Raw genomic sequence first — 20,729 nt, 5'->3', positions numbered from 1 at the left:
CGGTACAACGATAAACCCGACACAAACAAAATATTCATTAAAAAATCACTTTCAATATTATGAGCATAAAAAAACAAATCAAAGCTGTGATCAGAAGCTACCGCTCAAAGTTAAATATTTTTGTATAAGTTATTTCATGCCCTTAATTCTAACATTTTGAAGTTTGTGTAAATACCTGAAGCTAATTCGTGACCATTAATAGTTTACAGGTGGTCTAGCAAAGATTATGACTGGTTTAATTGTGAAATCTTTGAACTGATAATGTAATTTGTTTACTGAAGATTTACACAAAATGCTGATTTTAATTAAGGTCAAAGAGATACCGAAGTATGTTCTATTTTTTTATCAAGACATAATTTCAAAATACATCGATTCATGTTTAGATTCAAATATATACCGTTTTAGGTCTTCTTATTAGCTGATTTTAATTCTTTTTCATTTGATAACTGGGTATTTATGAGTCTACATTAAATTTGCAAAAACAAATCGATTGACATGTTCTGTTTTAAATAAAGTTTAACAATGAGCAAATTCTTGTTGCCTAAATTCAAATTTTGCATTGGTGAAATATTGTTTACTGAGTACAACGACTTATAATTCGGTCATCTCAGTCTTATTTTAGTTATTACGAGACCCCAATAAAGTTCAATATCGATAAACGAAATATCCATAGCAGCACTGGAATGATGCATACATCAAGCTGTACTATTACCTGAGGGTTGATAATGAAGTTCTTCGATTTGCGATACTTGTAGGCAATTTATAGTATGCATGTCCCCTTTATCTTCACAGTAAAACAGGATTTGCTTTAAACTCTTACCCTGCTAAATTTCTATAATGGACTTGTCCATCTTTCAATTTGGACAGTACCATCAACTGTTAAAAGGGGTGCTTACCAAAAAGGTATTGGCGGAAGGGCGAACGGTGCAAATCAAACTGCAAGGATGTGCAGACTGACCTTGGTCTACACTGGTCGCAAAGGCAGAATCACTTAAGGGTTAATTATAAATCTTCAAATGATTCTTATAAGTATTCTTTACAGCACTTTCAAGGATACGTTCGAATGAAATGAACTTGTTAATAAAACTACGTTTTCTCAGATATTGGACTGTCCAATTATACAATGCAAATTATAAAGTTATTCTCACGTACGCTTGAATGCACAGTACATGATCTTTACAGCTGGTTTTCTTTATTATTTTCTTGCAATCAGTCTATTAGTTTACTTTTCTACAATTATAATTATGTAACATTTACAGTTTACAACAATCTACTAATATCATTAAAACAAAACAAATAAAATAAATAAAAGAAAAAACGCATACAGCGCTGACAAAAGCCTGTACCTGGTGCCAGCAGAGATATTTGTAATCAGTTTACGTGCAGCCTACTAAATCCCACCTACATGTACTAATTTCTAACTCCTTCCTACCCCAAAGTATGAAATTTTAGCCCCTACATATACCTTTCCGTCTCCTTCGTACGTAGGATATAGCTTACCGAAAAGATATTTTTATCAGCCCTCATTTGTCCTGATTAGTTAAAATGGGGTAGGTTGACAACTAGTATATATATAAATAAAGTGTCATTGCGAAATTTAGTTTTGAACCGTAAGAACCACCGATGATAAAAAGTAAATTAAGTTTAAATTGTCATTAGATTGTTTTTAAAAAATGTACGTCGCAAGATGGATAATCCTATTGACAATTTTACAAGTTTGCTTGTGTCAAGACGCGGATGGAACGTATTTGCAGACTTTACTAAAGGGTCTTGCAACTTCTAACAACGTGCAGCAAGCTGGTTTACCTAGTGGAGCTATTTTGTCACTCCTGGGGCCCGTTTTACAAAACAACCAAGACAAGTTCATAAATTATGTGGTGGATACACTGACAACGACACTGGATGAGGCGGCCAAAAACTACACCAATAACCTTTGCCTTAACCATACAGAACTGTTTATCAAGGCACTGGTTCGCCGAGAAAATTGGGCGCTAAGAAGTAAGCAATAAACATGTATTTTAATTTGCAATTTTATCATTTTAACTTCTTTTAATCTCAGCTGTCATCATAACCATGTGAAGACTGTCTTAATGCGTTCTATATACAATCTACATCTAAGTCATATCTGACCCAACATATAAAAATAGGTGATTATTCTCCTACAAAAACTCCATGAAAATAAACATGACATTTCTGAACTAACTCATGGTCTATTTATGGATTTAGGAAAGAAAAAAACATTTGTTCTTTTATTCTTAAATGTTTCAATTTGTCTTCTTTATATCCAAATAAACAAACACACTGTCAAACTCGATATCCTTGATACATAAATTGCAGATTTAATAGAAAAAATGTAAAGACTTTACGTAGATTTAGTTAGATTTGTTTAGGCAATAGAAGCGAAAACGAAGTTTGTTTTGCAATATGGGGCCATTTGGAGTAGAAAAAAATCAGATATAATCAGATTATGTTGAATATAAAATTCTAATTATTTCAAAATCAAAACCAAAATAGTTTGTTTCCGGTATCCCAACCTACCCTAACTTTTTGGTCCGACTCTACCTAGCATGTTACCGGAAACAAACAAACTTTTATTAAGCCTAAGTTGGGTAGACATTATTGTAACATTGCTTACAATTAATTTACGAATTATTAGAATCAGCGTCTAGTGTGACAATCAGACGAGCTTGGAAGAGTGTTCAAAGGTAACTAAAAGGGCTTTAAGTACCATGAGTACAGTCTAATCAACTTTCTACTATTCAAGTTATACATGTTTTCCTCATCAGTAGACTGAGATGAAATGCATTGTCATTATGGGCGTTATAAGTTTTGTTAACTTCCGAAAACCTTGACTATAATAATACAGTCAGAAGTTATGCCTTCGTGAATTGAGTCACTTACACGAACAACGTTGTAAATGACGTATTGACTTCAGCAAGATGCTTTTATCAAGGTTCCATTAACTTAAGTTTGTTAACTTTCTTTGATTCATTTTGATAAACAGTACCTAAATCATATTTGAGAAATATATGAGAAAACCAACATAGTGGCTTTGCGACCAGCATGGATCCAGACCAGCCTACGCATCCGCGCAGTCTGGTCAGGATCCATGCTGTTCGCTAATGGTTTCTGTAATTGTAATAGGCTTTGAAAGCTAACAGCATAGATCATGACCAGACTGTGCGGATGCGCAGGCTGGTCTGGATCCATGCTGGTCGCAAAGCCACTATGTTGGTTTCTCATGGCGCGGGTCAATTATGTGTTTAATTAGAATACTGAAAACAGTATGAACACTAATGCCAAACTGCGCACCGTGAGTAGTTGAATCACGGATTTTTTGTGTTTTATTTCTCTATCTCAATCTCTCTCTTTCTCTCTCTCACGCCCGCCAGTCCTCGATTTTCATTTATTTCCATCAAGTCTGTGCCATGTCCGAATAGTGTTTACCCCTTTATGACCGAGTGGATGGAGAAAATACAAGCGTTATAATTAGAAATATTCACTTAGTTAAAATGTTGTTTACTAATGTCTACCACGTTCATATGACGTCATAGTTCAGTGCATATCGCAATTACCCATCTCTCCACTTATGGCAACCGTTTTAGTAAACAAGTGGACTATCAGTGCGAACATAAACGGTCGAATTTAAATAATGACGGATAAAAAGCGATTGTGTCGTTTATGCGAATGCGAAAACATGGTAATTAAAATGTTCTACGCGCTTCAATTATTAGCATAAAACGTTGAAATATATGACCAATTTACACAAAGTTTGCGAATCACAATTTCACTTAACAAAATAGTGTGCATTTTACAGCAAAAGTTGACGTTATATTTAAACAGCCCTCGTATAAAGCACTTATTGTCTGGCGTGTTGGTCGATAGTTTATACTATTAACAGGGTTTTAGAATATCACGAGTATATAACATTTCTGTCCATTTACAGGCAAACAATTCTAAAAGTGTACCATATATCACAATTTTGAAAGTTATTCACATAATAGTGACCGTTTTGTGATCAAAGTTTGCAATCAACGGCTCAGTTTTTACCAGCTGCAAGTAAACTCTTAAATTAAACAAAGTTCGACAGACCGTTTGGCTGAAATTGTTACATAACGTCAATACCTTGAATGTACAATTACTAGCAAAGGTTATTTTGTTGATATATTCAGTGGTTGACGCTATGGGAAAACCTGGAACGGGTCTCATGGACTATAGTTTGAACTGGGCTGGAAATTTTGACGAATGTGTCGCTATTAAAGCTGACAGATACACAGATCCAGTTGCAAAGGAAGGGTTAGAACACCCTTATACTGGAAAATATTGCACGGCAACAGTTCAGTTAACGAAAGAGGTACGTATGTATAAAAGTATGAAAATTATTCTCATCCAGTCATACAAACTGATTGTAAAACTGTGACAACATAGACGTACATGTGTACAAAAATAACTGACATGTACATCCGTGAAAGCTTGTCATTTGAAATTTACGTTCAAACATAACATGAAAAACTTAAAGTTCAAACGAATTAAGAGTCAAGTTCACTTTTAAACATACTACCATTTCAAATCCTTTGTGGTTTTTCTTTGAAATTGTTTAATAATATAGACTTGAATTGAACAGTTATCATGTGATGAGGTGCCTTTGTGCTTACTGTAGGATTTGTTTCGTAAATTACAAATTTCTAATGCAGCTATTATATTTCCGATTGTAATTTTTGGCTTAACAGTCTGTAGGATTTACTGGTCCGTTGGGATTGCATATTGGCATGTGTCTTCCTGATACGTGTTCAAATGAAGACGCTTCAGCACTGATGAATATAGGTAAGAAGCTTAAAATTCATCAAAAGATAATAAAAGTCTTAAACATAAATTAAGCTGAAATCAATACTTTAGGGTTTTTCGTAAAATTCTCGTAATATTTATGGATATTTTTTGAAGCTGACACTTTTATGTTTAGAATTAAAAATGTGTTCTCAAATCTTTATTTAAGAAAAGATATTTTAAGTAATATGTGATAAATAAAAATGAATTCGTTTGTACAAATTGATTTTAGCTCGATTGTGATGAACACGCTTAAAGCTTTTTTACATCACTCCGCTTTCTGAAAAAAATCAGTACTGTGTCATATTACAAGTCATGGTCGTGACACAGTTTGGCTGGAACCCACGACCTCGAGTTTAGTGGCAGACGTCTTCACCACTAGACCATCGATGGAAATGTACTGCTCTATAACTTTAGATATAAAACCTTCCTTTGATTGCAGTGACAGGCCTATTTCACCTTAACATGACAACTCCAACGATGTACATGAGCTGTCAAGAGAAATCACTCGAGTTTACTGATAAAGCTCTAGCAGTCACGTAAGTACTGTACCGTAAGTGATAAACGGACCACAGTGGAAAAACTATTACTATTATGCATGCTGGTGCTTGGGCACTGCATAAAGGAAATGCTAGATTATTTTGATTTTTTTCTAGACCTTCAAACGTTTTATAATAATGGTGATATAATCTATCCCTGTTTGTATTAAATCATACTAACTTATGAAGGAATTTTTCATGTTTGTTACTGTATATGGTAACGAAAATAGTACTGTTTTAAATGAACTATGAGCCACGCCCAGCAAATAATTATAAATTTTGTGCTGGCGGGTGTTTGATATTCTTGAAAGATGTTAAGCTTTTTAACGTTACGTTAGAAGCAACGTGACCATGTAAAGTTACAATGGAATCAATGTTGAATATTAGTATTTGTTTTATCATTTTTTAATAGATAAAACATTCATTAATAGTAAAAGAGTTTCATACTTTAATTCATTCGCTCTATCTTGTCCATTAACTTGATTTCAATTCAGTATTTCAAGTAAATTCTGCGAGCAGAAACGTTGATAAAATGTTTAATGAATTGATTTCCAAACTCACATGGAAAACGTGTTTTAATTACTATATTCACACTAGAAATGTATTTCATGATGACATGGATTTGTTTGTTCTTTTGTTTTTGTCAAACACTGATTCCATGTATATCCAATCTAATAAAATACAGCCAGTTTCCGCTAGCTGCTGATAAATTAAGACATAGGTATAAGTGTTTTTAATGCTTGACTACCTTAAAAGCCAATGATGACGTTTGAACCTACGGCCCTCGGGTGATTATGCACTTCTTCGGGCAATTATCACGTAATGATACAAGACAATGAAATATAATGTACATAATATATGAGCCGTGCCATGGGAAAACCAACATAGTCGGTGTGCGACCAGCATGGATCCAGACCAGCCTGCGCATCCGCGCAGTCTGGTCAGGATCCATGCTATTCCCTAACAGTTTCTCCAATTCCAATAGGCTTTAAAAGCGAACAGCATGGAGCCTGACCAGACTGCGCGGATGCGCAGGCTGGTCTGGATCCATGCTGGTCGCAAACCCACTATGTTGGTTTTCTCATGGCACGGCTCATATCATCTTTCCGTATTCAACTTCTTTGAATTTTCATGTTTTCTATTTTTTTCAGAATCGTAGGTTCCGTATTTGCAGCTGTGATTCTAATAGCAACAACTTATGACGTCATAATTCAACATTTTCCCCAGAAGGGAACCAAAAAGAATAAAACGGTAAATGATGTTTACAATTACATGTAACTGTATGATCGGATATTTGTTGTAATTAATGATCGGTTAAGATATTTTTGGCGGTATATTGACATTTTTCTACGAAGAACATTTGTTAGAAAAATGGCCAACTGATAAGTGGAAAAATGCCTTATTGATAGATGAAAAATACTCAGTATAATTAAAAACTTGTAAAAAGTCTCCCCGTACTTGGATTCAGTGTTGTAATAGTTTCTGGCCCTTCAGGATCAATATCTATCTAATAGAATTCCACTTTTAAATTAGCTGGTGCTAGTGGGTAATTGCTATCGCGTGGATCACTACTAAATATAGATTATTGTAATCAAATCAATCTAATATACATATTGAAGCATATTACCCTGTGGCTAAGGCTTGTGTTTGTTCAATGCAAAATAACAGGAAACTATAAGTAAATTTACTCAAACATATTTTCAAACACTTGCTAAATTTTTAAGATTTTACTAACATCACATGTTCTATTTAATACAACATTATGCATTTAAGCAGAAAATTGAGCTTAAAGCTGCGAATGGGGTCGAAAACGGTGCATATAAGCACTCGAAAGAAGATTTATCAAACGGTGACATGAAAATCCATAAGAATGGCGAACTGTCAAATGGATTCACTGACTTGGAAAAGGCAAAAGGTGGCGAAATGGTTCCAGATAAAACAGCTTATAAACCAGGTATGATACGAATGAACAAAATGGATATCATGTCGATAACACAATTTTCTGTTAAGTTTGTTTTATTTATGCGTAAGAGCCGTTCTGGCCTTCCGTCGCATAGTATATCCTTGTTTAACACGTTTTCTCTCCTGTTAAAACACCTCTTGAAAACAGTTATTACAACAGTTTTATACTAGAATACTAACAGATGAGGCAATCTTCCGCCGCCAGGGTTTTGTAAATTTGTTGTATTATTGTGTATAATTGGTGTTACTACACATGGTCATATTTTAAAACCCGTGGCTCAACAATACCTTTCCTATTATGTCAATATCGCTATCAAGGACACTGTATTAGTCTCTATTTTCGTCGTGAACACAACCCAGATGATGGTAATATTAGATTTTGATAATTTTTCAAAATATTTTGAATACTTTTGACTTATGTACTTACTTTGATAGGTAATTTCCTATCGTAGATATTAGTCTTTTTTGACCAAATGCTTTTATTTTAGATGGCAATTATTATGAGTTTATGTTGCTGAATATTACAATATATCTAAATATCTTAATAGCAACATATGAAGGAGAAAAATGTAACAGAACTTAAGACAAAAATACATTTAAGTCATTAAGATAACATTTACCTTAATTATTGTTTTTCTTCAACGGTGTCAATTAAAAGTTTTAGTTTTATTGCCAAATTCTTTTTGTGTTAATCCATATTGCCAGCAAACCATGCAATGATTCTAATGACTCGATATATACAAATCGCCTGTCCAAACAACCTAATAAACGAAATCCTACTTTTAATAATGTAGACATAGAACTAGAAATCTATCACTAACACAAATAATAATTCTATCTGGCCTTTATCTATATACCTGTATGACACCGGTTTAAGGTATTAGGCCCCTAATAGTAATGTTTAAAAAATGGCATTTGCTTGGTATATTCTTACAGCTGACCGTGCTTCGCACTTTGTTACAAATTTTTAAAAACTTTTACCGTGCCGTTTTTTATAAATTTTGTGTAATTTATGGTATTTCCTCAAGCCCAAGAATAGACAAATTTCAAAGTGGCGACCTTTATCCAAAACGTTTGCAGAGAACTCATTATACCATTATTTTTTATGAAAGAATCATCAAACTATTGGTAAACAATTATAAAACTAAAAAATAAAAGTGCCAGTATCATTTTTTCTAGGGTGCCTCAAGTAAACGGATTTAATGAGACAGAACTCTATCTCCAACATTGAAAAATTAAGGTCGAATCCTGCGGGTCTGTTTTGAATTTTGCTCACTTCATTCAAAAATAACTACGGGGCAGAAGTAAAACCTACCTACATTTCTTCCACAATATGTAATCTAAAGAATGCTGGCAAAATAGAGAACTTTTACCGCACGTAACTCAGTATTTTTAAAGATGTCTAACTCTACCCCTTCTATTTCAGAGGTAAATTCACTTGGAACAGCAAGAAATCGCTTATCAAATGAATATTTTCCACTTCTGCACAATAAATCAATAACAAGTCTTGAAAGAAGTAAAAACTTACTAGAAAAAAAGAAAAAATAAGGAAAAAAAAATTTTGGTCCCAGTGGGGCTTGAACTTATGCCCCCTTGAAAATTGCAGTCAAAGTAGGTTTATGGTAGAAATTGAATACTCTTCAAAAAGGAGATACTCTATTATGGGCCTAATACATTAAAGGAACAATTAACTAACTGTATGGTTAAATACTTAGTGATAATTCATTTTATTGTAATGCCAATTTTCAAGTTAAACAGATTTTTCTTGTTCTTATATGATGTGTGATATTTTACATGCTAAATCATATCTCAATTTAAGCTTAGTTGCTTACTGTTATTCGTAATTTAAAATTTTAGTTGCTATGCCTAAACAATATTATTCTTTTTTACTAATATGGCAAGCATATTCATTGGGCATACGTTCTCTTTAGATCAGGCGTCGTAGGTAAACGAGGCATTCTGTCAAAAATCAATGTACTTTAAAAACTAAAATTACAGGTATACTTGGGAAACTCCTACTCTCCTTCTCGGTGTACTCAAATGCCCCGAAAATCCTGAACACTAATCAACCGAAGGGAACGCTGACCAGTGTGAACGGCATTCGTTTTCTCAGTATGACCTGGGTTATTCTAGGACATGTATATGGTTTTGGAACGAATTTAACAGGTATGAGTAATATAGCTTTATCGCATACGTTTGTTTATTTTTTTATTTTTTTGTTCAAAATAATAAATCCTCTGGTACATTGGTGACAGAGGAAGTACAGACCTGGCATCATTTCAGGCGGCACGTACGAGAACCAGGACAGTTACCAACGCAAGGCGACTGGATAAAAGAGTTCTAGATCTCAAACAAAGTTTCAGTACCGGTGATGGGCAAGTGTTGTGAAGTCGGTCATTTAGTCAACCGCTTATTTATTTATTTATTTCAGGTTTATTATGAAACAAATTCTACATTCATATTAACGATATTTATTCAACCTATTCAAATTCTACTTCTCGCAATTATATAATTATTATTTTCTAATAATTCTTGTGATCGACACGGGATAAAACTAGTGCAAAGTTATGAAGCCCAATATTTAGGTTCAAAACTTCTCCATTTATAGCTTAGTGTTAATGCATTATTTTACATGTCTATATTAAGGCACAGGATATTTATTGCCTTTATTAAATCTATATATAGTCCTATCACTTTGGTTGTATATGAACTTATGATTGGTAAGGGAAAACAATTCTTCTAGGAAATGTTTGTAGCGAGAATCTTTTTATCTCGAATGTATTATTTATTTTAAGAAACAGATTTTTACATACATTAAATGAATGATTTAGTTGTTGCATAACATAGTTACCGATGCGTGATTATGGATGTCCTTAATCGCTCCCGACGCATTATTCCTAATGGAATCCATCGCCACGACAGAATTAAAACCCAGTTTCCCTTTTAATGTTGAGTGTCAAGCAAGGAACTACGAGTATCATTTTCTACGACATTGGTATGACGTGGTCGGGAATCGAACCCGTGACCTCCCACACCCGCCATAGTCATAGGGAAGGCTGTTGAGTTTTGTTGATCTCATAAGTATGCAGAATAAGATAAGGACATTTCATAGCTGATATACACTGACTTTTCTTTAGTTTATTACGTTCATTTCTGGCAACTCAGACACAAAATATGTCACTACCGTTTTGCAAGTGATCTGAGTCATCGTAGTTGTTAAAAGATTACTAAAGTTTGATAATATTGTTAGAAATACAAACACATTTTCAGAACGTTCTTACATAATGATATTTCTCTCATTTTACAGACAATTTGGCAACGTATTTTCCGCAGATGGCCAAACGATTCACATTTCAGGCGATTTTGAATGCAACAGTATCTGTAGATACGTTTTTCGTCCTCAGGTTATCACAACTTTAATATTCTAAGAACATTTATCTAGGCTCATGAACGTTTTAAAACAATGCAGACAGGTCATAGATATTCAAAAAGCAACCAGAAATAAAATGATAAAGCAACGCTTAATAAATGAACTCTTTGTGGTATTTATTCATACACCCATTTGCCATAAAACATTTCTGTCAAAGATGCAATTACTATGATAGCAGTCTTCAATATCAATTCAATCACAATCAATCGAAAGTATAATTTTAAAAAAAATTACCTTCTTTAGCTGGATCAGTGTATGGTTTTACGATTTTATAATTTCAGTGGTCTGTTAGTGTCATACCTTTCCTTACGTGAGATGAAAAAGAGAGGAGGCCCGTTAAAATTCAACTGGCTGTTGTTTTACTTTCATAGATACTGGAGGTATGATGACATCATTAAATAGTGCATATAATACTTTTAACAACTAACATTTTGTTGGAAAATGGCTCTTCCAAAGCTTGAGCCTTAAATAGTGCAAAAAGCAACTGTATTTTATGTTATATAATTGAGCTTGCAAATCATTCTTAAAACTAGATTCAAACTTTGTTTTCTCTGAATCCAGTGTCTTTTCTATATCACACTTTATCCTTTTCAATGCAGGACACGACTGATTCTGTCTTTGTGACAAGTGTAGGTCATCATTAGCAATCTGATCATGATCTGCACTGTTAGCCATTTGATCAATATTTTTTGGGTACACCTCCTTTAACAGTTGATGGTACTGTCCAAATTGAAAGATGCTTAAATAAATTTAGCAGGGTAAGGATTAAGGTATTGGAACCGTAATGGCAATCGACTCTGTATGCTATTCGGGTATTTACCAGTTTTTTGGAGCGTCTTTTGTGCTTTGTGTATATTTAAGTCTGAATGCCAAATTGTCTAACGAGAATACTTAAACATACCGAAATTGACAAATGCCTTTACAGGCTACGACCTTAATATCGAAATGTGTCCTGAAAAGCGTGGCGGCTGTAAAAAGTCTCCCTGTACTTGGATTTAGCGTTGCTATATTTTCTGGTCCTTTGGAATCATGGAGTCCATTCAACATATGTGTAATAGAGTTCCGCTTAAGCTGGTGCTAGGGGACGTGAGAGGTGTTGCACATTCATTACCTCTCATGAACAGACTCATTCAAACCAAGTCTGCTATTATTCTTCTTGGTTGCATTCTTTGCTTCCAGAGGATCATTTTTACAGATTTTATTAAACAATTAAATTATTTTGTTTGGAAGGCAATGGTATGCGTTTTCGTTGAAAACGATGCCTATATTTGGATGCTTTTCCCACAACTCGTTTCGTATTCTTTGGCAGAAGTAGGAGCACTATTGACACCGTTTCGCATGGTCGCGTATGAAAGGGTACAATAGCATATTTGCTAAACCCGTGATAATGTTCCTTAGCATTTAGTCTTGTGATATTGTTTCATTTTATGGAATGAACCTATAACTGTCTTCCAAAAACTCTGAACTTATGAAACAAGTTTTTAAACAAAACGTTAGTATTAAGTTATTTTATATTTACTATTAGACATGTTGTAAATTTCCATATCAAGATTTCTTTAGGCTAAACACCACTAAATGCGACTGTTCTTTATTTCATAAAAAAGTCCTCTTACTTTCTAACGGTTGTTCAACATTTTCTAGCATATCGCATCTTGAAAGACTTGTGTTCCAAAAAAGAACTATATTGCTACTTTTGAAAAACAAAAAGAAAAGCGCATGCCGATTTCGATAGAATACTAAGTGATACATATTGAAACGCGGCAGGATAAAAATGTTAGCACTATTTACATATTGGAACTACTTGTGACCATACCAACGGAGTGGTAGTGATTTGCCTTTGTCTAAAAACCTATTTCTTTGTCATACATTTCATGGCGGTTTAAGAAAATATGAAGTTTTCACGAGAACAGAAATGAACAAATCATTCTGGAGTCTGATATTTCCACCACAAATTCTACAAGATACTCTACCCTGAACGAAACAGCCAAAACGATTTAAGATAATGATTTAGCGCCATTTACATCTCAGTTTCTGACCAAATCGATTGCTCCTAAACTCCGTATTATTACAAAGCTGTTACCTGAAGTTACATAGCATTAAAAGTATTGGAATGATGTGTTGCTTACAGATAGACCCATTTATACATGCAATATATTTTACTGAAATGTTACTGCCATGTAGGTTAATCCCCCCTCCCCCTTCTCATAGAAATATTGCTTCTATTCAGCCTGACCCTTGAAGTGTTACTTATAGACAGACCCCTTCGTATATGCTATATTTTTGTTTACAGACTCTCCTGTCTATACCTGTTACTGTTTTGCATTGAAAATTTACTTCCAGATTGACCCCACCATACATGCTACTGCTCATGTTGTATGTACCAACGATGAAGTACTGGGGAGATGGACCATTTTGGCCGCAGAAAGGCGTGGACGTCGATGAATGCAAAGACACTTGGTGGACTAATTTGTTATACATTAATAACGTATACAAATCAGATAAACAAGTAAGAACGTTTGATGTATACCTGAGCGAAAAATGTTGATATATTGAAAGGGCATGTTTTCTGATTTGTGTTAAATTTTCGAAATTAAGATACATAATTACAGGGACGAAAAAAATTGACTGGGTGATCTCTTAGCAAATTTAGTTACAAGACATGCAGACAAGAATGCTTATTGTCCTCTTTTCATTTTTGTTTTAATCTAAAATATGAAAATTTCATTATTGTTAAGTAATAATGATGATTATGATGAAAATATTTTTTTTTCAAATTGTTTCGTTTTAATACAAAATTATTGCTTGGCCAAATGAAAACTGCCATCACTGTCTTTAGATGTGTTTCAATGTGTTTCATGGTATCTTCGCATAAAGTACTGCTCTGTTTCAGTGCATGGGATGGAGCTGGTACCTCGCCAACGACATGCAGTTCTATGTGATAAGTCCTTTGATGTTGGTTCCTCTTTACTAGTAAGTATTTAGGTTCCATTACAGGTTATAGTTGCTGGTTCCACTTTTGCAACAAGTACGCTGGTTCTGTTTTTTTCAGGTAAGTATACAAGTTTCATTTTTCTGTGTGCGTACTGGTTCCACTCTTACAATAAGTACACCGATTCTGTTTTTCAGGTACTTAGTAAACAGGTTCCATTTCTCAGTGTGCGTACTGGTTTCACTCTTACAATAGGTACACTGGTTCCGTTTTACAGATAAGTATACAGTTTCCATTCGTCAGTGTGCGTACTGGTTCCACTTCTACAATAGGATTACAGGTTATTGTTGCTGAGTCCACTTTTAAAATAAGTACGCCGGTTCTGTTTAAGGTAAGTATACAGTCACGTTCCATTTTTCAGTGTGCGTGCTGGCTCCAGTCTTACAATAAGTACATCAGTTCTGCTTTTAAGGTAAGTATACAAATTCCATTCCTCAGTGTGCGTACGTTCCACTTTGCCAGTAAGCATTCTGGTGTACTTTAGTTGTGTGTATTATAATTTTAAAATAAAAAGTACAGCGCAACAATATGAAATATGTGAAATTATATTATCACAAATTAATTTCTTGTCTGTCATGTCGAAATTTATTCTTAATAAAACATACCGGGTATGCATTTAAATTGCATTTTGAGCCTTAAAGTGGAAAAACTATATCAAATTGTTTGAGTGTGGTTGGGTTTCTTTTTTACATAAAAGAATTGATACGAGATCAGCTAGATTTGTCATTCGGTTCACAAGTAATATCACTGCATGCCATTTGTAGTATTCAAGTACGATGGGTGTTCAATAAATGCCCGGAAATGTTCCTTTATTTCTTCATATACATTACAAACTGGTGAAACTGATAATATAAATAAGGAAATGGTTAGTTTTTATTTTGTTTAGAGTTAATTTAGTTAACAACTTCACGTGATGTTATCCTGTCCAGTTGATTCTACATTTGCTATAACACATCATTTGTAACATTAACCACAAAGACGAACTTTCCTTGTATGGGTGAATAGAACGAATGTGTGTGTAATGTAAGATGTAGCAAAGAAATAATATACACTTTTATTTAATAAATCTTTGAATTTTGCAATAACTGTTTATTTGTCATATATTACTGTATTGCGCGTTTTGTAAAGAAAACCTAACAACGTATTTAACATACTCGTATTATTTTAGCTCACCGGTAGCCGGGGCAGTTGCATGTCTTGCACTAATACTTGGAAACTTCATTAGCGCAGGCATAATATCCAGTCATAACGAATTTAAACCGAACATAATGTTCAAGTGAGTATACCTACACCTGATATACTTTACAATTATTTTCTGTTCAGTGAGATCCATATGAGAATTTATAGATCTGTGAAAAGTGACATTGAGTAACAATGACACTTCTTCAAGGTCGATTTCTCCAGATGTCGAACTAAAATTTGAATAATTATTTTATTTTTAAATCGATTATTTTATTTCTTGTCATTTGACTTCTCAGTGTTATTATACTTTCTGGTCCTTCGGGATCACTGATGTCAATTCATTTAGATTTGAAGATTGAAGATTGCTTAAGCCGGTGCTAGGGGGCGTGGGCAGTGTTGCATTTTCCATTACTGCTCATGAACAGACTCAATCAAACCGAGTCTGCAATTTTCACTGTTTGCATTGTTCTCGGTGCTTCCGAGGGATCTACTTTCCACATTTTATTTTTAATTTGTGTTTGACGACCTATGAATATGACGTCATATTTTCTCATGGGCTTTTCTATTGAGGCGTTTCATATTTAGCCATTTTGCTGGTGAGGAATTTGCCCAGATACATAATGTGATATGGCTCCGGTCTAGAGTCAGTATGACCTTTTACCACTTATCAAGCGACTTTGTTCATAGAAAAGAAATATTAATAAAAAAATAGTCATGAACAATTCTGTGTCAGTAGCTGCGCTTGAATATATCACGCTTTTGAGAAAATATTGCATCATTTATTTTGAAGAATTTGTTTTAGACTCATCTCATAGATGGAATTAAAAAAACACAAGTTCAATGTGAAAAAAAATCGCTTGACTCTTATATATGCACACATGTCTGAGATAAGTGATTGACGCAGTTTCACTAAACTCATCTTTATTTAGTACATAAACGCAATGGACATCGAACTGCGTATTTGTAATTTGCTTCTTATTTCTAGTCAAGACGTATTTGATGGTATGGACAAGCTGTATTTTAAACCATGGACTCGTATTGGACCATACGTTGTCGGGTTCTTCTTGGGGTATATTTTATACAAGACAGAATGCAAAGTGAAGATGTCAAAGGTTTCAGTTGCTTGTTGATATAATGTTCAAATGAATGTCACTATGTGGATTGGATTATTTTCATATTGTGTTTATTTGATAGACATCAGTCTTATTGATTCACTTCGTATTGTTCTTCTTTATATTCACGAGAGTTTTCACATCGATCTGTTCACAAATACTATCAAGAAAAAATAAACCATCGTGATAATTACTCAATCTTTAGTATACTACCAATGTTATAGGATTAAGGTCATTTTCCTTTTCTCAAAAAATCTAACTCATTTTTTCGGTTCATTTACATTTACATATTTAATTACTCAGTAACTTTTGTACTATATGTCGGCTGTTTGTAAGCCGTCAGTCGTGTTGATAGTTTTCTTGGGTTTAATGCCTATCAGCTTTGTAGAAATAGCAATATTATGGAACTGACTGAAAATGTTTTCGTGTTCGTAACATTTATTTTCATTTCTGCAATTATACCTGCCTCTTTGAGTGTGCTTGAATATTCCATATTCTGTTCTTGAATTATGTTTGCCAACTTTGATGTCTGCACAGCAATGGCAGTAGCTGTTATAATGGCTTATCATCTGACGGGATCTCTCTGCTTTTCAAATGTGTTCTGCCTTAATAACGCCACGTCTAATGCTGGATTGTGTGTCCCTGGGTGTATTTGCCTGTGCTAGTATGGGTATGTTCAACTGTTTGGGTATTGAAGTGTTTTGAATTTTTTTGGTATTTTAGTGTTTCCTGTAACGCATACATTGAACTATCGGGTATGTTGTCTTGATATAATTGCTGAGGTAGTGCGCCTCCTTAATACCCCACATGCATAATGTGTAAAACATCATTTGCTATAATATTTAACAGGTCTTGCGGATATTATCTATTTCGGCCCATTACTTGTATCAGAATCATAACGAGCATTCAATAACTCAAAATTCCTCTCTAATTTCGAAATTCACGTTAATTTATTTCTGCCCATCGTTTTCTTTTCTAGGGAAAACCGGACCATATTCCGCTCTTCATAAAATTGCACTCTGTTCAAATGGCATGTCCATTTACACTACTAAATGAATAGATGTTTCTCTCAATTATAGTTTGGTACTTGTAGCATGACTGTGTAACTGTTGAGTTCTGTTGAATCCGAGGCCAGAGGTCTCGGACAGTGAAATTTTCATTTATGTCTTGTTTTGCGACCGGCGAATTTCCTTTTGACTGTTTTACATTATCGATGAGGCCCTAAATGCTTTACAGTCATGGTCTGGTATATATTGCCTTAATCGTCTTAAATACTGCATATTCATTGTGCACATACCGTATGCACAAAAGACAAGGCTATGATATTTTTCAAGAACTGTAAATACATCGCGTTGTGGCATTGTATTATACCTCTTACTGGACTTATATACTTCCTACGTGTGCATTCCTTGTGTAAAAAAAGAATCAAATAGTTACAAATTTATTACCGGTACTGTAACTACATTTCTATCATGGCATTATGATATACATATTAGTCACTTTGTATACAGTGCATACCAGATGCGCATTTTTTGTGTATTTATGCGGAAAATTACTTTGACCCGACTTACATAATCGGCATACCTGGTGTGCACACCTGGTGCGCATTCCTTGTGTAAAAAAATATACAAACATTTTGAATTTATTACAGGACCTGTAAATGCATTTCTGTCATGGCGTGGTAATCCTGTAATGAATTGATGTAAAGGTGTGTTATAAAACCTCTTAGACGAATTAAATTTTGTGCATACATGGGGCGCATACCTAGTGAGCATTTCTTGTGCAAAAAAGTGAAACGGTTATAAACCTATTGCAGGGCCTGTGAATGCATTGCTGTCATGGCGAGGTATAATACCTCTTAGTCGACTTACATACTGCGCATATCTTGTACACCCACTCGTGATTTATGTTTACATCTTCAGTAGGAGAACGCTGATGCATTGGTATGATCTTCAAATGGTACGTGTGCCTATGTTCGTTTTATTATTTATGGATAATAGTTTTGGTTTTTGTTGGTTTTAACGTCGAACCGACACAACAATAGGTCATATGGCGACTTTCCAGCTTTGACAGTGGAGAAAACCTAGTATGCCCCTCCGTGCATTATTTCATTACGAGCGGGCACTATGGTAGAACCACCAGTCCTCCGTAAACAAGCTGAATGGCTTCCTCACATGAGCGACCTTAACCACTCGGCCACGGAGGTCCCATATAGATAGAAGTCTGCTATTATATATAAATAATAATAATATTGATAACAATGATGATAACAATAATACAGATAATGATGATGATGATGATGGTCATGAATATAATGTTGATGATAAAATAATAATAATAATAACAATACTCCTAGTCCTACTACTACCACTACTACTACTACTACTAATAATAATAAGGGGCCTCCGTGGCCGAGTGGTTAAGGTCGCTGACTTCAAATCACTTGCCCCTCATCGATGTGGGTTCGAGCCTCACTCGGGGCGTTGAATTCTTCATGTGAGGAAGCCATCCAGCTGGCTTACGGAAGGTCGGTTGTTCTACCCAGGTGCCCGCTCGTGATGAAACAATGCACGGAGGAGCGCCTGGGGTCTTCCTCCACCACTAAAGCTAAAAAGTCGCCATATGACCTATCATGTGTCGGTGCGACGTTAAATCCAACAAAATAATAATAATAATAATATTAATAATAATGATAGTGGTAAAAATAATAATGATAATGTTGATGATGATGATGATTATAATAATAGTTAAACTAGTAAGACTAGAGGAGAATGATAATGATACAATTTGTTTCATTTTATTTATTCGGATTTCAAAAGATTAACATAGGAAACAATCTAGCAAATACTTCTATACTGGTATGAAGATGAACAACATGTATGGACGTGTTTCTCTTCTATTTAAATTATTTAAAACACTTTATACACGCCAATAAAAATTGAAGCATATGACACTTTAATTTCAGATTTACCTTTTCTTGGGACATCTTTGTGTATCTTATGCGGCTGCCTTTGTTCTTTCCCTGGCGTTTGAATCCCCAATGATGGGACTGGAAAAAGTGTTGCTAGGCAGAAAGAAAAACAGCTAGACTGCCCCATGTTTATGCTTGCTGAAGTAACAATGTGATGCCTGACTTGTTAGTTGTACGGAAACAACGTTAAGCGAGAACGAAATGTTTGAAAATAATGAACTACACTAAATTCATTAAAAACACTGCCTTTTAATATTCAATACTTTTTGCAAATGTGTATATATAGTATTCATTTTTAGATGTAGGTAGAAATGTATGGCATGCCTATTTGCAAACAGTACGTCGTCTAAAAGGGAACCTTGGAGGCATCTGTTACTATATATCATTCCGGTTCTACGTGGTTTCTGCACGGAAATATCTTTAGGGCCTGCACAAATTTGGTGTAATTAAGAATAAATAATCTATGATAAACTAAAGCTTGTAAAAATGAATATAACTCTGATAGCGGATAATATCGCTCCCTGAAAACCAGAAATTACGTATGAGCAATTTTGATATATCAGAAGCGCTGCATTGAGTTGCTCTTAATTAAAATAGAGTTAAATAGAGTTTTTGTACGTGAGTTTTATGCGCTGCTGTGGTTTACGTCGTAGGGTAACTGTGATTAAGGAACGTAGCATTCACTTTTGAATATTCATCCTTGTTCCACTTTCCCCTACAGCCCGCCCCACCCCCGAGAACATTTCTGCTGTAAGACGTCTGATTTATGAAAACGCCGTAATAGCGTCAGTTTCTTGGGTTAATGGGGGAGAACCAATGAGATTCTTCTCACCAAGCACAAAGGTCTGTGCCCGATGGGTGCATCACGTGTTAACCGAAGTGCAAAAGGCCAATAGGGTCAAATTTGCTAAAAAGTCTCAAATTAAGATGATCGCAAAATGTCACATCTCATAACAGAAGATGAGTCCTGGATATACTTTTTTGAGCTACAGCGTTGTGTTGACAACAGAGAGTGGCTGCGAAACTCCTATTAAGTCAGTCACCGGAAAGTTTATTGAGCCAAGTTAAACGAAAATATAAAAAAGTGCGTTCAAGTACTGGGTGATACATGACAATGCCGCGGCTCAAAAAAAGTGTCATCGTTTGAAAGTATCTGAGAGATGAAAAATTGGTACAAATCAATAATCCCGCTTCTTCACAAGATCTAAGTCTTTGGAACTTTTTACCCTTTTCCAAGACTTAACAAGAAGCTGGCTGGGTGCAGATGCTTATCGAATAACACTCTTGTGAGTTGTATTTTTCAATTATTAAAGAATATATCAAGGTGTGTGTGTGTGGGGGGGGGGGGGGGGGGGGGGGGGGGGGGGGGGGGGGGGGTTACCCTGCAGTGTTCATCTATTGGATTTCTCTACTGCTGAAGTGTGTTGGATGCAAGGGCGAATACTTCAAAGGGATAAACTACATTTTAAGTCTGTTCACAGATGGGTTTTCATATTCAAGCACAAAAGTCATTATTGTTTGAATGTCATCGCACAGCTTGATACAATTCTGGGTTAGATGCAGTATTTGGTGCTTTTCGCCCCGGAGATCAATAACACTATTAACATCATTTTAGCTAAACATGAAAAAACGCATAGAGATATCATATGAGACAAAACATGCATCTATATCTGCATTTTAATTACCGGTGCAATAGTGCTGTGTAGTGTGAAAAATAATT

General features: G+C 34.8%; 1 protein-coding gene across 1 annotated transcript; it reads left to right on the top strand.

Moving 5' to 3' along the window:
• The first annotated feature begins 1,573 nt into the window (after window positions 1-1,573).
• LOC123561977 (nose resistant to fluoxetine protein 6-like) lies at window positions 1,574-19,617 on the top strand. The gene is made up of 15 exons (XM_053524257.1): window positions 1,574-1,998; window positions 4,173-4,354; window positions 4,731-4,824; window positions 5,267-5,363; window positions 6,515-6,614; window positions 7,137-7,317; window positions 9,324-9,491; window positions 10,633-10,729; window positions 11,037-11,135; window positions 13,096-13,261; window positions 13,646-13,725; window positions 14,913-15,020; window positions 15,912-16,051; window positions 17,855-17,997; window positions 19,004-19,617. Exons 1-15 carry the CDS (start codon window positions 1,674-1,676, stop codon window positions 19,124-19,126), a joined length of 2,103 nt encoding a protein of 700 aa, XP_053380232.1. The 5' UTR covers window positions 1,574-1,673; the 3' UTR covers window positions 19,127-19,617.
• Window positions 19,618-20,729: the final 1,112 nt, after the last annotated feature.

Source organism: Mercenaria mercenaria, chromosome 15, assembly GCF_021730395.1.
Source record: "Mercenaria mercenaria strain notata chromosome 15, MADL_Memer_1, whole genome shotgun sequence".
NCBI classification, from domain to species: domain Eukaryota; kingdom Metazoa; phylum Mollusca; class Bivalvia; order Venerida; family Veneridae; genus Mercenaria; species Mercenaria mercenaria.
The sequence above is the reverse complement of the archived record's forward strand: the minus strand, read 5'-3'. Positions and strand labels throughout refer to the sequence as shown.